The sequence below is a fragment of the Ischnura elegans genome, chromosome 10 (genome assembly GCF_921293095.1).
Source record: "Ischnura elegans chromosome 10, ioIscEleg1.1, whole genome shotgun sequence".
In the NCBI taxonomy this organism is placed as follows: domain Eukaryota; kingdom Metazoa; phylum Arthropoda; class Insecta; order Odonata; family Coenagrionidae; genus Ischnura; species Ischnura elegans.
In genome coordinates, this window is record NC_060255.1 from 97,272,997 (window position 1) to 97,289,597 (window position 16,601).

General features: G+C 40.1%; 1 protein-coding gene across 2 annotated transcripts in view; it reads right to left on the bottom strand.

The window, feature by feature from the left end:
• Nucleotides 1-5,658, bottom strand: part of LOC124167083 (mucin-5AC-like) — a 33,383-nt gene extending 27,725 nt beyond the window's left edge. The window contains exons 1-3 of one of the 2 annotated variants that reach the window (XM_046544871.1): nucleotides 5,349-5,658; nucleotides 1,632-1,730; nucleotides 97-273 (exon numbers count right to left, since the gene is read on the bottom strand). In XM_046544871.1, the coding sequence (XP_046400827.1) occupies nucleotides 97-273; nucleotides 1,632-1,710 (256 nt within the window). In that variant the 5' untranslated portion in view covers nucleotides 1,711-1,730; nucleotides 5,349-5,658. Of the gene's footprint in view, nucleotides 1-96; nucleotides 274-1,631; nucleotides 1,731-5,274 lie in introns of both variants that reach the window. The other variant, XM_046544872.1, reaches the window with a different exon arrangement.
• Nucleotides 5,659-16,601: the final 10,943 nt, after the last annotated feature.

Below are 16,601 nucleotides of genomic sequence, written 5' to 3' on the forward strand. Positions count from 1 at the left end.
GTGCAGCGGCGAATATTCTATAAATATGCTATAAAAACTATATGCTATAAATACATAACTATATGTATAAGTTATAAAGAGCTGCATGACACTCACGCACGCAGATGGGTGGACTATGGTCCCACTCGCCGTTGATGCAGGTGGCGTATTTGGCGCCCCATAGGATCTTCGGCGGCCGACACTGGAACTTCGCTATCTTTGAATTCATCCGCATTTTAACGCGTCCATTGGGCAGCTTTGGAGTCGTGCAGTCGGGCTGTCCCGGCCAATCGACTGGAATTATAAAGAATGATGTGGTAGCCATTACGAAGAGTCTAGCAGAGGGAGAGATATTTATTTATTTAGCACGAAATCCAAGATTAAAATACACAATCAGCACCGAAATTGCACAAAATTCAATATCTCCTGTAAGCTGGGTGAATCACTGGGCCCATCTCAACGTCAAATTCGATGGTCGCTCAATTTTTTGCTGTACCTGAGAGTCCATTACTCGCCTGAACCAGCAAGTTTACAATAAATGAATTTAAATTTGAATAATTTTAAGTATACCGGGACTAGCCACGGTGATAACTTTTATGGGATAATGAAGAAGCAGGAGCAATTTCCACGATTTTAAATTTATTGGTACTACCGGTTTCGCTTTACAGCATCATCAGGTTCAAAATATCAAGTGTGCAACGTATTAAATAGGAAAGGCAGGATGGGGGTGGTAAGACGGGAAGGCGGAGGAAGGGGAAGAAAGGGAGGGAAGGGTGTACAATCACAGGTGCTTGGAAAAACCGAGGATGGAGTCAGTGAGGAAGTATGACGAATATACAACTAATTGGCCTTAATGTCTTCGCTCCAAAGGGGATGGTGGGAAGGCCCCTGGATCCCCTACTCCGCTGGGCTCCAACTCTTTAAGACGTTGCACACTTTGATATATTGTACCTGATGATGCTGTAAAGCGAAGCCGGTAGTACCAATAAATTTAAAATCGTGGAAATTGCTCCTGCATCTTCATTATGTTCTGTTTCCACTCCATCTCGCCTGAAACCTCAGGTTATAAACTTTTATGGGAGTCACCCGCAATGCACATAGAGAAAGAATCATCCGCCTTGATCGGGATTCGAACCCGGATTCCCCGATTTCCGGTCGAGTTTAATAGCCAGCTAAGCTGACGAGGCGTCATTCCTCTCTGTGGATATTTGTGGACACAACCGGACTAGAGGTCCAAATCGTGCACAATTTGAGCATTGCGGGTGACTCCTATAAAAGTTATCGCCGTGGCTGGTTCCGGTATACTTAGAACTAGTCAAGAGCAAACACTTCATGTGTTCTAAGTTCGGGCTTTGCTCTCCGGCTGTGGCGCTATGCGCACGATTTAGTCTGCTTGTGGCATCATATGCTCAGCAGTCCACAACTCAACACAAACTGAAATCAGGGGATTCCGGGTTAGAATCCTGGTCAAGGCGAATGATTTTTTCTCTGTGGATTCTTCGCACAATTAAATTGGAATATTGGTACTGATTGACGATAAATGGCAATTAAGTTAACATTTTTCCATTCATCGAAAGAGTCGTCTCCTCAATACATAATCTCATCAGCGATGACACTTGGGAGTTTTATACAATACTTAGTGAGATACTCACGACTGAGGAATTGTGAGGGAAGGACTAACACGATGAGTAACAAGCTGATTACTTTCAGTTCATTGATTAGAGCTGCCATTTCCTCCGTTTCTCGCGCGACTGGTGGCGCCATGAAATTAAAAAAAAGAATTTGCATTACAACATTTCAATAAATGAGATGATAAAAAAACTATTAATAAGTTGATTGCCTGAGAATGAAATATATTATTAGGTTTATCTCAAATTAAAAGTAATTTCAATTTTGAACTCGTATCGGAGACAAGATTGGATTACTCCAAAACTAAAATATTGCTCTAAACAATAGAAAAACAAATAACACAAGTGGCTCCGAGACGAAATCCACTCTACAAAGAAATTAATCCATTTCTGACCACCATAGCCAAATGGCTACATCCTACCATCCGGATCATATGAGTCCCTTAAAGAAAATTCCTTCTTGCCGTCGAATTCTCACACGTGAAGCTTGCAATAACTTAATCCACTTATTTGTTTATCTTTGAAGCCGGTCGAAATAAGTCCACTGACGGAAATACACGGGTGCCGAACGGAAATTCATTATGGACGCCCACTGTATGCAAACTTCAAGCAATTGTCATAAAAGTAAACAGAAAATGGTATTGCGCAATTATTTTAACTTTTCTTCGTCCAAAAATGTGCTTTCCTTGAACATTCAACCTTTCTATCTAGGACACTCGCATAAATTGAACAAAATTAGATCCTGACCTCGTTACCACACAGAGTAACCATAGGCATACTTAGGAGGGTTACGGGGGTACCTGCCACCCTCCAGACGCTTATAAAACAGACAAGATTTTTAATAATCCCGGCGGTGGCAGAGAATTTTAACCGCGGCGATTTCATCTTTTGATCTGATCAGTAGTGTCCCTACAACGTAGCTATATAATTCGGGGTACCCAATTAGAGACTGTTGAATCCGTGAAATATCTAGGAGTTAGACTAGACGTGGAATAAACATATTCGAGAAATAACCGGTCAAGCTAATCGTAAAATGGGTTTTGTTAAAATAATATTTAGGAAAGTGCGACGACAAAGTGAGAGAAATTAGCTACTTTTCCCTCGTTAGACCACATTTGGAATACGCTGCCAGTGTTTGGGACCCTCATGAAAAAGGCTTAATAACAGAGTTAGAACGCGTGCAAAGAAGAGCTGACGATAGGTATGTGAAAGGTCGTTACGATAGTCTTGTTAGTGTAACTGACCTCTTAGATAAACTCGGATGGGAACCTCTGTCGGACCATAGATTGAAAAATAGACTAAACGTTTTAGATAAATTCAAGAGCAGTGTCTTTTCTGACGAAGTTAACCATATCTTACGGACGCCAACATACTACGGAAGATCAGATCGTATAAATAAAATAAGAGAGATAGATTGTAGAACAGACAGATTCCGAATGTCATTTTTTCCACGATCAATAAGAGATTATAACGGCAGCGATAGAACTCATAAATAGATTAGATGAGACTTGTAGTGTAGCCAACTAATCTATGTAAAACTTGATGCATGTTTCTTAATTTTATTATTATTTCTAACAGCATAGGGTAGTATAATTTGTTAGTATACGTGACGTTTTTTGGACCGTGTGGTGTGCATGTGGGAGTCCAATTGCATGCTGCATGCTGGTGATTGATCACCCCCTGCCAAACACCCTAGAGGTGGCTCGCAGGGTATTATGTAGATGTAGATGTCAGAGTATCGAGACTATTTGATCATTTATCATTCACCACGTTTAATCGAACATTTATATTCTCAACGTTCGTGGGCTTAGTGCGCTTAAACAGTTAATCACGATATATTTAATGTTTTCCTTAGTAATTAAACCTGCCTATTCTTTGCCCTTTTGATTAGATTTTTCCCATTTTGAGAGTGGACTTGGATGATATGTCTTAAAGATGTCTAATAACTGATACGCAAAGTCGCGTTCACAGCATCGTAACTTTACTAACAAATTGTAAATCTAAATTTTACAGAATTCCCCGCGAGCTATATTTAGGGTGTTTGACAGGGGGTCAGCAGTACAAGCAGCATGCATAACGCACGGTCATAGAAATATTACGCTTAATTGCAAAATGTGCGTGCATATTCGTGTAAATACAAAAATTGCCAACGGTAAGTAATTCCTACAGCAAATCCATGCAAGGGTTGACTATGGTAAAAATAAAAAAATGCAATGAGTCTTCCTAGCGAGTGGCACCATTAATTATATTAATTGAGACACGAGAATGACGTAATTCCTCAATTCTTAAAAAATGGTGTTTTAGAAGGAGTTTGCAATACTTCAGGAAGTGGTAGGGGAAAAGATTTTAAAGCATTTTATGTTCATGTACATGGGGAGTCGTAACTCCTAAGTTAGTCTTAGCTATGGCAACGCAAACATTTTTTAAAATTCACTTTGCAGTTACCATGGAAATGGCATTTAATGAGTAACCAGCCTTTTCGACATTGTACTGAATGCTCTGTATTTTTAAGGACAATGAATAATTTAGGGCGGACGAAAATGCGCGATTATAAATGAAGGGGTGAAAATCCAGGGGGCAAGTGATTTTTTTTCTAAGCAGAGTCACGTACAGAAATTAGTTTAAGAAAACAAACGAGATAAATTAGATGTTTAGTAGTGCATTTGATTTTCCACTCGATGTCAGCAAAGAACTGAGGATTACTCGTATCCCTTGGCCACCAAGTTTTTGTATATTTATCCTATCAATTTCTGTGCCTAAATCATTTACACCCCTTGACTCCTCACCCTCTCAATTGTCTCAAACAATTAATATTTGAGCTTATTTAAACGAGAGCTTTGAGCGCGTATCAATAATACGATTGCGCAATCTCGCCCATTTTAAGATTAATCGTTTCAGACAATTATTTAACTAATTAATTATTTATGTCCTTAAAAAAACAGGTAATAAAATAAAATGTCGGAAAGGCTGGATATCTAAGAAAAACCGTTTTCATGGTGACTGCGAAGAGCATTCAAAAAAATGTTTCCATTCCCATAGTTCAGTGACTGAGGGGTTGCGACCCCATATTCATGTACTCAAAATGCTTCAAATAATATCCCATAGATTCCTCCTAAAACACCCTGTATAATGACACATCAGGACATGTATACGCAGTACTTGAGTGATAAAAACGAAATACATAAACATTCACTATACACATTTTCCTCCCCATTCGTGAGAAAGGACGATCACTATGGTAGTATAACCATTATGGCACGGCATATCGTAGTGTTTTATTACAAAACAAAATAAATCAAGCAAGCTTTCTCATCTACACACCCGTGCATTTCACAATCACTTTTACGTGAAAAACTCACTCTTCATTCCCCACAAACACCACCGAGAATACTCGTCACATCTTACATTCAACCCAAACTTTTTAAACTGTTCACGCTTCTTCATTCGCTAAATAACGGCCCGAAAATAAGGATGCATATCGATTCACGAAGATATTAAAAGGAATCCTGCAGACATGTCCCCAGTAACCACAATCAGAGTACCACATTTCAGAAAAAAAAATACGTAACGCATCACCGAAAAAATAGATTTAGCACCAACTCCACCCCTATTCGTAACATCTCCACGGAGTTAAATAAAATTATTACTCGCTTCTTCTTCCTCTTACCGCGTAACGAGAGTGTGCGACACTTAAATTCACTTGCAGTATCCACTGGAGAGAGATGGAGTCGGGATACTCACTCGGAGATTTTCCTGGTAGAAGAAATGATTGCAGCAGAATGGAGATGAGCGGGTAATTGCCGGAGAAGAGAGGATAGTAGGCGGAGGAACGTGGTTAACAACCCGAGGAGAATGGTGAACAGGGGGAGAAGAATGGATAACAGCCGGAGGAGAATAGAACACAGCCAGATGAGAGGGGTGTAATACCCCAGCGGTGACTGCAGCTTGTAGACAAGTGCAGCGCCGACGTCCTCTCATGCGCCAAGCGAGAATGGTGTTTGCGAGCCGACAAGATGGCCGGCAGTCCACGTAAAGGATTGGAGGAAGTGGGCCCGCGGACTGAGATGACGAGGAGGATCAAGGGGTGGTGGTGGTGACATGCCCCGGAAGAAGGGGGCGGCGGTAGTGGTGGTGGCGGGTCGCGTGCGAAGGGTTAGATAAGAAAAAAGAAAGCGCGAAGGGCGATAGCAGCCCCAACCTAACTCATACGCAAACGGGCAACTGTACTTCTAGAGTAAAGTGGCCATACGTCCCGGTTTGGCCGCGATAGTACCGGTTTAGACCGCTCTTGAGGGCCTCCCGAAGGTTTACGAAAATTCTCCACCATGTCACGGTTTCGTGTACAAATTATTGGAATTATGTCTTCATATAATAACAGTTTATATCAGAAAGCGTAACACGATGTGGTAATAAGAGTTTATTTTGTCGAAGAAGGAAAAAATATAATAAAAATAATCGTAGTTAGTAAGATAAACAAACCCATTTCCATTAAGTAAGGCATGTTAGGTTTTTAAACTTCGCTGGAACCCCCTCTCCGGCAGGGGTGCCAACTTACAAAAAATATTGGGGGGACCCAAACCGGGGTTGTTACACCGGAAAAATTTATAAGTAATGAGTTTTAAGTTTTTTAAGCATTTTATAAGAGTCATTTGATCAAAATTAGAACCCTGATAACTCGAACCTCGATCTCTGGACACTCCGGGGAAAATCAACAAGCCTGACATATTTTTTTCTCACACCCATAACGAATTTTTGAGGGGGCTCGGGCACCCTTGGGCCCCATGGAGTCGGCGCCACTGCTCCCCGGTGCTAAGATGTTCCGGTCTAGGCCAACACATTTACGGCAACCCTATTCTAGAGAGACTCTACTTGTCTCAAGCGGGACTGTAAATAGTACCTCTGCCATCCAAAGATAACCAAAATGTCGTCACGACCACTAAAGGAACTGTCATGAGGCATGTGCCAGCACAAAATATCCTGACTTACCCATTTCCGGCTTACTTGTCTTAGCTATGGGTTTTTTGGGTGCATTGACGACCACGGTCACTAAGGCAACGGAAATACAAGGGAAATGGGTAGAGCTGTTCCATGCATCAAAAAGTAGCAGCGTTATCCTGTTGAACGTAGAAAAGTTTTCTGAGAAATATGGTGAATGGTTTAATCATTGCATCTGAAAAGTAAATAGAAAAGCACAGTACTTAAATCTTTAATGATATGAACTAATGTTGCAAGTAAATACAAATTGTTAAAGGAAATATGAACATAAAAGCTTTTTATTTTAATATGATACCACACTGGGAGATATTCATGATGAAAAAAATCAGCAATTAAATAAAACATCAAGCACAAAAACTCACTGTCCTAAATATCATTGTCACTTCAAGGCACTAAAGAACATTAATGTGAACAAGTAAAAGGAGGGATTTACTGAAATTGTATTTGATATTACAATATGCTATATTGGAATATAAATTTCACACAAACATTACAAATTTGTTCAACTTTTTAATGAAGACAATACAATAAATAATATTATGATAGCATTGAAATGTATTAGAAAAACATTTAATGCCAAAAGTAGTGTTGGAATACATACAACACACTAATGCACAGATATGAAAACGGCCAAATACATTATCATGGAATAAGTAATATTAACCTCAAGCATATTTCAAACAAAGGAATGGAAAAATATGCAAGTAAAATATTATAAACAGAACAAAATCTCTAGGGAAACATAGAAGTAGGGAAAGTGTAACAGCTATGCTGAGGTGTTCAAGATGGAAACCTCTAAAAGTGAGAAAACCCATAAATAGGTTATGCGGGGCAGTGGCGCAGCGAGGGGGGGGGGGGTTTTGGGGGATAACCCCCCCCCCCCCCCCCAGAGCTCAGAGAAATTTTTAAGTTTAATCCATTTTACTAGATTGGATTGATATTATTAATAGAATAGTGTAGTATCAATAAAATATCCCTCCGAAAGCCGAATAACTCACCATTTTAAACCATTTATCTTAAAATTCCGCAATTTATTAATCTCGCACCTACCGCTTATCCTGGTGGGTATTCCATACCCCTACACACCCCTGTATTAGTTGCACCTAAACCCCACCCCCCAGCCTTAATTCCTAGCTGCGCACCGGGCGAGTATGACCCACAATGTGGTAGTGAGAGTGTAGGTGATCTCGATGATTCATCGTCCAGCATATTCATATTCGACAGCTCGTCTCCGATAATTGCTCTGATAGAGTTCGGGCTATTTCTCCATTTCATTTGTTCGTCAAAAAAAAGAGACAATCGGCGGTGGACATCTAGCACCAAATGATCCCTTCTCAAAGCACTCAAGTACGTGGATCGGACAGCCTTTGAATATTTTCTGCCGCTGCCAAGATTCGAACCCGGATTGATAGGGTTGAGTCCGTGATTTTGTGTCAAACGTCGAATGTGGGTCCCTCTAAATATCCTTAACTTTGTCTTCATCACCGTGCAACATATCCAAAAGATGAATTCTCTTAAAAGTTTTAAACGACATTGTCGAGCCCAGGATTCTACTTTTCGTACCGGACTCGGGAGCGCAAATTAAATCATTATACCTTGTTCGTCTTCTTGCAGGCCATTCATTAAGCCTATCTCGAGGAAAATTGTGGTTCGCTGATGATCAGGCCAGTGGTGGATACAGGTGGGGGGCGTAGGGGGCGCCCTCCCCCCACTTGCGGGCCCGCCAGTATTGCCAAACATTGCAGAGCTACAATTATAACTTTTATAAATATCATAAAATGGCATTGAGTTGTATAATAGTGTAATAAATTTAACTAAAATTTTCTTCAACTCTGCGCGTGACTTGATTATTTTTTATTAGGATAAAAAGTAAAGGTAACTCAAGATATCTATTGCGCCCCCTCCACCTCGAGTTTTTTCTGTATCTGCTACTGGATCAGGCGTTAATTAGGCAGTCAGCGAGGGGTCTGCAGGCTCTAGTGGATGCGTTAGACAAACGTTTCGACGAATATGGCGTGAGGGTTAATCAATAGAAGACAAAATTTTGGACGTTCTATAAAGCATTACGTTTTGCGCGTCTAGTCGTTTCATTACTGAGCTGACAACAATGTGTTCAAGAACTTTGCATTAGATGTTAAGGATATTTGTCTGTAATTAGATGGCTGCTCCTTGTCGCCACTTTTGAATATGGGCATTACATTGACAATTACCTAGTCACTAGGCACTTCGCGTTGCCTGATGGATTTCCTGAATATTAGCTGCAATGGGGCGTCAGATTTGTGGCGGTGTGGGTGTCATGTCCTGGGTCCGGGGAGCATGGAATACCATTGAATACTCGCTCTACGATAAATACAACCCAATATTCTCTCGCTTTTGCGACTTGTAGCCATTCATTTGCATAAACACCCCATTCACTCCTTTACAAGAATATGAAAGCTATTGGGCTAATATAAATTGAAAAGTTTTCATAAGAGTAGGGGTCGGGGAATCATGACCCCCTCTAAATCCTTCCCTGAGGATGAGACAGTTTCTTAATACTCGGGAGAAGGGATTTCTTCTGGACCAGGTGATCCTCATCATCATCATCATATATAGGATCCTAATTATTATTAGCGTTCTTCCGATTAGGGTGGATTTGCTTTGAGTATTTCGGCAACATCTCCTCCTTTCATTGACCTCCCTCTTCAGTTCTTAATAAGGCCTATTCTATCTTTTCAATTTCTCAAGAAATTACAGGGGGAAGTAGCAGACCCCCCCCCCCGAAAATCTTCCACTAGGGACGGATTCCATTGAGGTCTCTGTTATTTCTAGTTGAGTGCCCATTGAGTTAACAAATATTTCATAAGGTCACGCGATACATGCCAAATAATGTAATATCACTCTTTGAATTCAGTTATAAAACATATCTATGCTTAGAGAGAGTAAGAAGCCGCATTCTCAGGATGTTTAGTCAGGCACGTCATGAACGTGAATAATGGTTAAATATCCGTTGCCCGTTGCTACGTGTTAAAAAAGGGTGATTGTTTTGCGATGATATCATATTTGAGGAATACCATTGAGGAGATTTAAAATATGCGTCACTACACCAAAATCTGGTTTCCTCTGCTTCCTAGGCCTCGTGTCTTCCTCTTCTCCTTTTTCCAAACACCATTTTAAGCTGTTCACAGTTTTGTCGGTCGATAAGAAATAGACTTTATGAGTAATCATGAACCCAGTATGATATCCAAAATTTGCGTTCCATTGTGTTTCATTGGCTATTCTTCTAACGTTTCCATTTAAAAATTATAATTCACGCAATGAAATTTTTAGGGGTCTTCGAAGGTAAGTTTTCATAGCAACTGTATGCAGGGATAGGTGAGTAACACAGGTAAAAAAGTAAAATTCCGTATAGCAAGCCCAGATAACTTCTGTTCGTATGGGCATCATCGACATTGCTGGCCATTCCGTGAGTCTTCTGAGTCGTCAGTGCTGTGGAAAATCCCATTCGCTTCTAATGCTTGCCTCCAAGTCGAATCGGACGATATCCAATTCTCCGCTTAAGCATTCGGAGGTTGCATTTTCGAGTTGTGCGGGACATAGCAGTCATCGAACGCGCTCTCGGCCTCTTGACGGCTATCAGTAATCGAGCCAGACTGCTTGCAGCTCCTTATTTTTACAGTCTTTATATCAACTCACCAACCTGTCTGTTTGTCTGGTACAAATCTTGTAACTGAAATTTGACTCACTTCCTGTGAAGCAAAAACGCTGAAATTTTGCACACTTCTTCATTTCCGATGACAATACATGAAAATATAACTTTTTCTCTCCAACCCCCCAGTCAACCTATAGCCCCCCAAAACATGTTTTTGATCAAAGAAGTTCCAAATGGTCGATTTTCGTGTTTTGCGACCACAGTAAAAGTTATCCACCATAAAATTTCCCATCGACTCAGCCCTAGCTTGGGGGATTCGTCTTGCTTTACTCGGCGAGACCCCCGCTTTCGAGAATTTTTCAAAGTCCCTCCGTCGTCTCGAGTCCGGCTTCGGACTTCGAAAAATTTCGTCCGAATTCCGTCGTCCCAGGTCCGGACTCTGGACTTAGAAATTTTTCGGCACTTAGTTTTTTTTCGAAAATCGTCAAAAAAAATTTCTTCCCTTCGAGCGCCTGCAGATTCGTAGTAATAAATATAGTGACTTTTTTAATACGTCACTTTTTGGTTTTTCGGGGTCACTGAGTTTTTTTGCTTTGTGTCATATATAAACGTTGCTCATCCCCTGTAATCTAAATATAAAGGCTGGTTTTTAAAAAAAAATTTTTTATAAGAGCTTATTGGCAGTAAAGATGGTAGGGAGATAGATAGTCGTGTGATTGTTTGACGCCAGCTCTGAAGAATGTCGTCATCTTCTCCACTTTTGAAAGGCCCTCTCCCACCCTATCCACATTATCCTTACGAACACCATTCAACGAGAGTTCTGCAATTCAATTTTTCTAGAGTGCTCACGCCGAATTTGACGGACCCCTGTCCTTTCCCACCCTCTCCCCTTTCCACCCAACCAACGGCTCTAGATGCGTATATAAGGCCAAGAGCGCTCACTTCGAATTCTCAATGGTTCTTTATCCGCCATGCTGTTAATATGCGTGAGTGCTGTCTGTGATCGTGATGAGGAGGTTGAAGCGCAGGAGTGTCTGCGGATTCCAGGACATCGTGGTTGCCTCGTCTCATGCTTTGAAAATGTAAGTCGATAATAGAATGACGAAGAACAAGTATTATTTCAATTGTCTGCATTAATTTATTTGGAAATAATCGAGATTGTGATACGGTTTTCGTGCATACTCGTGAATATTTGTGCTTTCACTCCGTAGTGTCTATTAATCTCTGCCAATGTCATGGGCCTTACTACATACTACCCTCGTAATTAATGACTCTTACATAATCCATATGAAATTCTAGTGTTAGTATTTAATAATTGTATCAAAGTACTAAATTTGAATTGGGTATTGAAATATATTGTATCGTATACTGTATCGAAGTACTATATATGAATTAGATATTAAAATATATTCAATCCATTCATTTCAGACAAGGGCGTCGGGAGTCATCGTGTCTTGGTCATTTCTTCAGTTTTCTACGCCATGCCCAACGCTCTCCCAGCTGAGTCCTCACTTGAATATTCTCCTTGAATATGCTTCGCAAGTTGTTCATATTCCTCGTTATCCTTCATTTTATTATGTCATATTTCTTATTCAATGCTCTATTCTCTGGCAGTGCACCTGAATCTGTCTTCACTGAGTCTTTCTATACCTCGTTTACGTTCTTACACAAAAGGAGCTTGCGCCAACGTCGCCATTATAATGTCCACCTTGGTTAATCTCTATTGTTTTTTTACCATAATTCAATTTCTTCTGGGTTCTCTCATGCTCTAAACAATGCTATATGAATCATCTCCTCAATGCACGCGTATTTCACGGGGACTAAGTTTATCTCTCCGAATGTATCTCTCTGGAAACTTAATTCTATAATCTTCACTTCCTTCTACATCATTGAGAGTAACTTCGCTGCTCTTAAGTAAGTCCAGTTTGGTTCCTAGGTTTTCATGCATTTGTCTGGGGTTTTTCTCTTAATTATCCAATTTCATCGCCTATTTCTAAACTTTGATACATGTCAAAATCACGGGTTCTGACTTTTTATCGTGGTCTATTTTTTTCTAACTTCTTTTACACTATTTATTAAGGCAGAAGAAGTCTCCTGACATTCTCTGTGAAGCACGCAGCTTACCTTTAATTTCTTCTTTCGTAATTTTCAAAGCATAATTTTCTTAAATTATTTATCAATTCTCTTCGTTTGATTTAATTGTTGCTTCGATCTCCTCACCCTCCAACACCTTCTACGAGATCACCATTAGTGCAGCAGGGAAGAGAGTGATTAGTGCAGTGTGAGTGTAATAGTGTTCTTGTGAAATGGTCAGTTGTGTGATTAGTGCAGTGCGACGTGGGATCGCCGATGGAAAGCAGAGTTCTTCCGCCGAGGGACCTTGCAGATGATTCGAGGTAAGGGATTGACTCCTCTTCCAGGGCACGCAGTGTGTAGGGCGGTTAAGGTTATTTCACGAGACATGGCCTATTCGCGGTAGGGCCCTCCGACGGGGCTTTAGAGAAACATTTTATACTCTGTTCACTGCTCCAAGTTGACGATATTGCGAATTCTCTCACGTTGAATTCATATTAGCCTAATTTGAAGTTACTTTTATTAGGGCAATTTGCATAGTGCGTAGTTTCTTTTTCAGGTGGACGAGATTATAGTTTCAGAAATAGCTTGTTCTCATTATTTTTGTACTGCTTTAAATTTCGATAGTGCTTATTTCTTATACTGTGTTTTCATTATGCCGTGTGTATTTTTTTCAGGTGGCTGTGATAAATTTCCGTAAACTTTAGCCTGACTTTTAAATAAGATTATTCTGACAAGTTTAGATCGTCCTACCTACGTTAGCAATATTCTTCAAATCATTATAAATCTAGTATCGCGCCCGTTATCGAAATTCGTTGTGTCGTGTAGTGGTAATTACCACTTAATTAACTAATTAATTAATTAAATATCTTCTTGGAGCGTGCAGAGTATAAACCCCTTAGAGAAGTGGAGGGAGAATAAAGTGATTTAGCTGATGGATTAGGTAGGACACTTAAAGATGTTAGTAAATTAATGTCACTTACAAACACACACTTAAAGGCATTAGGAAATTCTATGAAACTCCCATTCCTCCATTAATGATAACATAGCAGCATTTATTTTGGTTCAATGTGAAATATTGTTTTTCTAATGTTTGCTTTTGTTTTTCTGATGTTTAATGGATGCTTGTGTATGACCTTCAATTTTCTGTAATTGTTACATGACGGTGTAGTTTATTTCTATTGTACCTGGTTGTAAGCAATATGCGACTCTTCATATTGTAATAAAGTATTGTTAAGGAAATGTTAATATTGTCTCGTCATTTCTTGTTTCCGAAGGCAGCCTTTCGTTCGCCCGTTTTGAAGGCGGGGCTGTAACATGGCACAGTAGGACGTCTCTCGTATCTATCATCATTAGAGGTGTAGATACGAGATGCGTGATTGGGCCGGCCATTCGGCCTTCGTCGCTTCTATGACGAAGGCCGAGAATTGGGTCCCAGCGATGCTAGCATGGTACCCCTTTGGGTGGCAACAGGAAACCCATACAACTTATCCCTTTTCCCTGTCTCTTTCTCTCTACCCCCTATTGCTTTTTTTATGTTCTTCTATTCTTAATGTGTGTGGTTCTCATGTTGGTGTTCAGGCAGACGATGGTATGTATTGCAACTAATATAGCTAACTGATCTTTCACGCTCACCTGATTATATTTTTTTAATTTTCGTGTTTTGCTTTGTTTGCAATTCGGGAATTCGCGTCGAAATTTTGATCTCAGTCCAGCGTTATAATTTCTCCAATTGTGCGATGGTTACAAAGTTAAATATTTTGCTATTATTTTGCTTTCTAATCAGAACTGTAGACGGGAGAAAGTGCTAAAACTATAGTTTACTGATGAATGTGGTACTTTTATATAGATTACGGAAAATAAATACCTCCTTCGCCCTGGTGGAAAAAGTTAATGACAATGAATCAATGAGCGACACAGCTGACGCCTAAACTATCATTTGCAAATTTCTCGAAGAACAGAGCGGGATTTTTGAGTATTGTGGTGGGTGGAATAATCATCTATCGAAGTTCACCCGTGCATGAAATAGTAGTGAGTCATCCCCAGCCAGATGCAGTCGTAATGTTATCTTTATTTCATTATTACATAATATTCTGTCTTGAATTCCGGTCAAAAGTAATATTTTTCCTCAGTAGAATTTTTCACGGTTAACCGTTATAATTATAGGAATGGTGGTACTCGTTGATGTCAACTTTTCAAGATTTCATGTGTTCTTCTTTATTCAATGTTTTTGCAACGGTGCTTCAGATTTTTTTCAAGAAGGCGCATAAGCCCACGTTATCAGGAGTTTTAAATATTGTTTGTAGTAACGACTGGAAAAAATACGCGATTTTAGAGTCTAGAAATTGAATATAGATCGTGAGGACTTGAGGTTGAAATGAAGGGAGTTAGTCCTTAAAATTATGGTGGTGCACTTTCGGGCGACTCTAAGGGGCTCGCCACTAGCCAGCCCACCGTTATTTATCGAAGTATGACCAACTTATCATTCCAGAGTGATCGGGAAAATGTCAGAAGTGGATCTGTTTTAGGTACTAACGCTCAGCATAACAAGATGGTAACCTCTGTTTTTTTGTAAGATTAACATTAAAACCGAGCTGGTTTGAGTGATATTATACTAGACGTTAGATGAAACAATTAAATCGATAGGAATACTTGATTTGGGATATTTTGATAATAGTTTTTAGCAGAATTTCATGCATGCTGATTTATTTTACAGATGACATTAATTAATGTCACTTTCATTGGTCGATGTTTTTCAGGGAGACGGAATTCCTTAACATTCCGTATATTGTTCCTTATTTGGAGTTCAATTGAATTTTATTTGCAGGGATGAACAGAGTGTTTTCTTGGAACCGTCATTTTGTTGCTCAATCCTCGATTTTATATCGCGCCCAGAAGCGGATACAGAGAAAACTCAGGAGGGAGGGGGTCGCAAAAGAGTTTACCTTTACTTTTATCGCGATAGAAAGTAATAAAGTCAAATGCAGAGGTTCAGAAAATTTAAATTAAGTGATTATACACACATTCAATACAATGCCATCTTATGATATAAAAAAGTAAAAATTGTGGTTCTGCAATATTTGGCAATACGGGTGGCCCCGCAAAGGTGCCCCCTTCCCCTCTGCCTCCCTGTCTGCATCAGCCACTTATCGTTCCTGCAATTGCAATTCATATTGGTGAGTATTAACGCTAGAACCGCGGACGGGACTTTTTTGTCCCATCGCCCTTTGCGAATGTTTGCCATTCATGTACTAGTGGTTTGATCCCTTTGAAATTTACCGACTTTTACTCATTTTTTATGCTCTTTTGAATGGTCATATCGAAAATATTGTACGACGTTTGGTTCGCGAGAAGGACGACGATTTACCTAGAACCGCGGGATGGGACTTTTTTGTCCCATATGGGGAAAAAATACAATTTCAGTTTTTTTGTACACTTATTTTGTATTTAGCATAATAACAGTTTATTACGAAGGGGATCGATACACAGATATCGTTATTCTGCCAGTTAGAAGCGCAGACGGGAATAATCTGTGCACTGCGCCGGCCGCCTACTCATGCAGTGCCGGCCGCGTCAACTCTGCCCGGCGCGTCTGCAGGTCTGAGCTTGCAACCAACACGCTTCGCCTTGCAGCACATTTAAACATTAAACATTACCTAAACACGTTTGTTCACACAAACCAGAAAAAAACCGTCAATTATACTTAAACATGACAGGATCAACGTATTTTGTCAATGGGACAAAAAAGTCCCATGCCGCTGTTTTTGTGGGGTTGGAAAGTTCAGCGGTTCTAGTGTTGATTATCCAGGAGTATGAATGAGTCAGCTGGCAGGACGTGAGATGCATTTTAAAGTGCATTCGGGATATTTTGACTCGCATTGGCAAGTAAATCGCTGGATTACACGTCGCTGGTTGGTTTTTTTTGTTCACTTGCCATATCCCTGACTTCTTCCTTTACCCGCATAGTAACAGTGGTCATCCGTAGGCCTCATGGATTACTATTCTCATCTTACATCGCGGGATGACTGAGCTGAATCAGGCTATTTGGTGATTGTCGTAAGCAGTGGCGCAGCGAGGGGGGGGTTTGGGGGATAAAACCACCCCCCAAGAGCTCAGAGAAATTTTTAAGTTTAATCCATTTCACTTAATTGGATTGATATTACTAATGGAATAGTGTAAGGATTAACAAGGAGAATATCCCTCGGAAAGCCGAGCTTGAAAACGTTTACTTTTCATTTAAACGCGAAAAATAGATATTGTAATTTAAAAATCTAAAAGCGTGAAATGAGTACTCA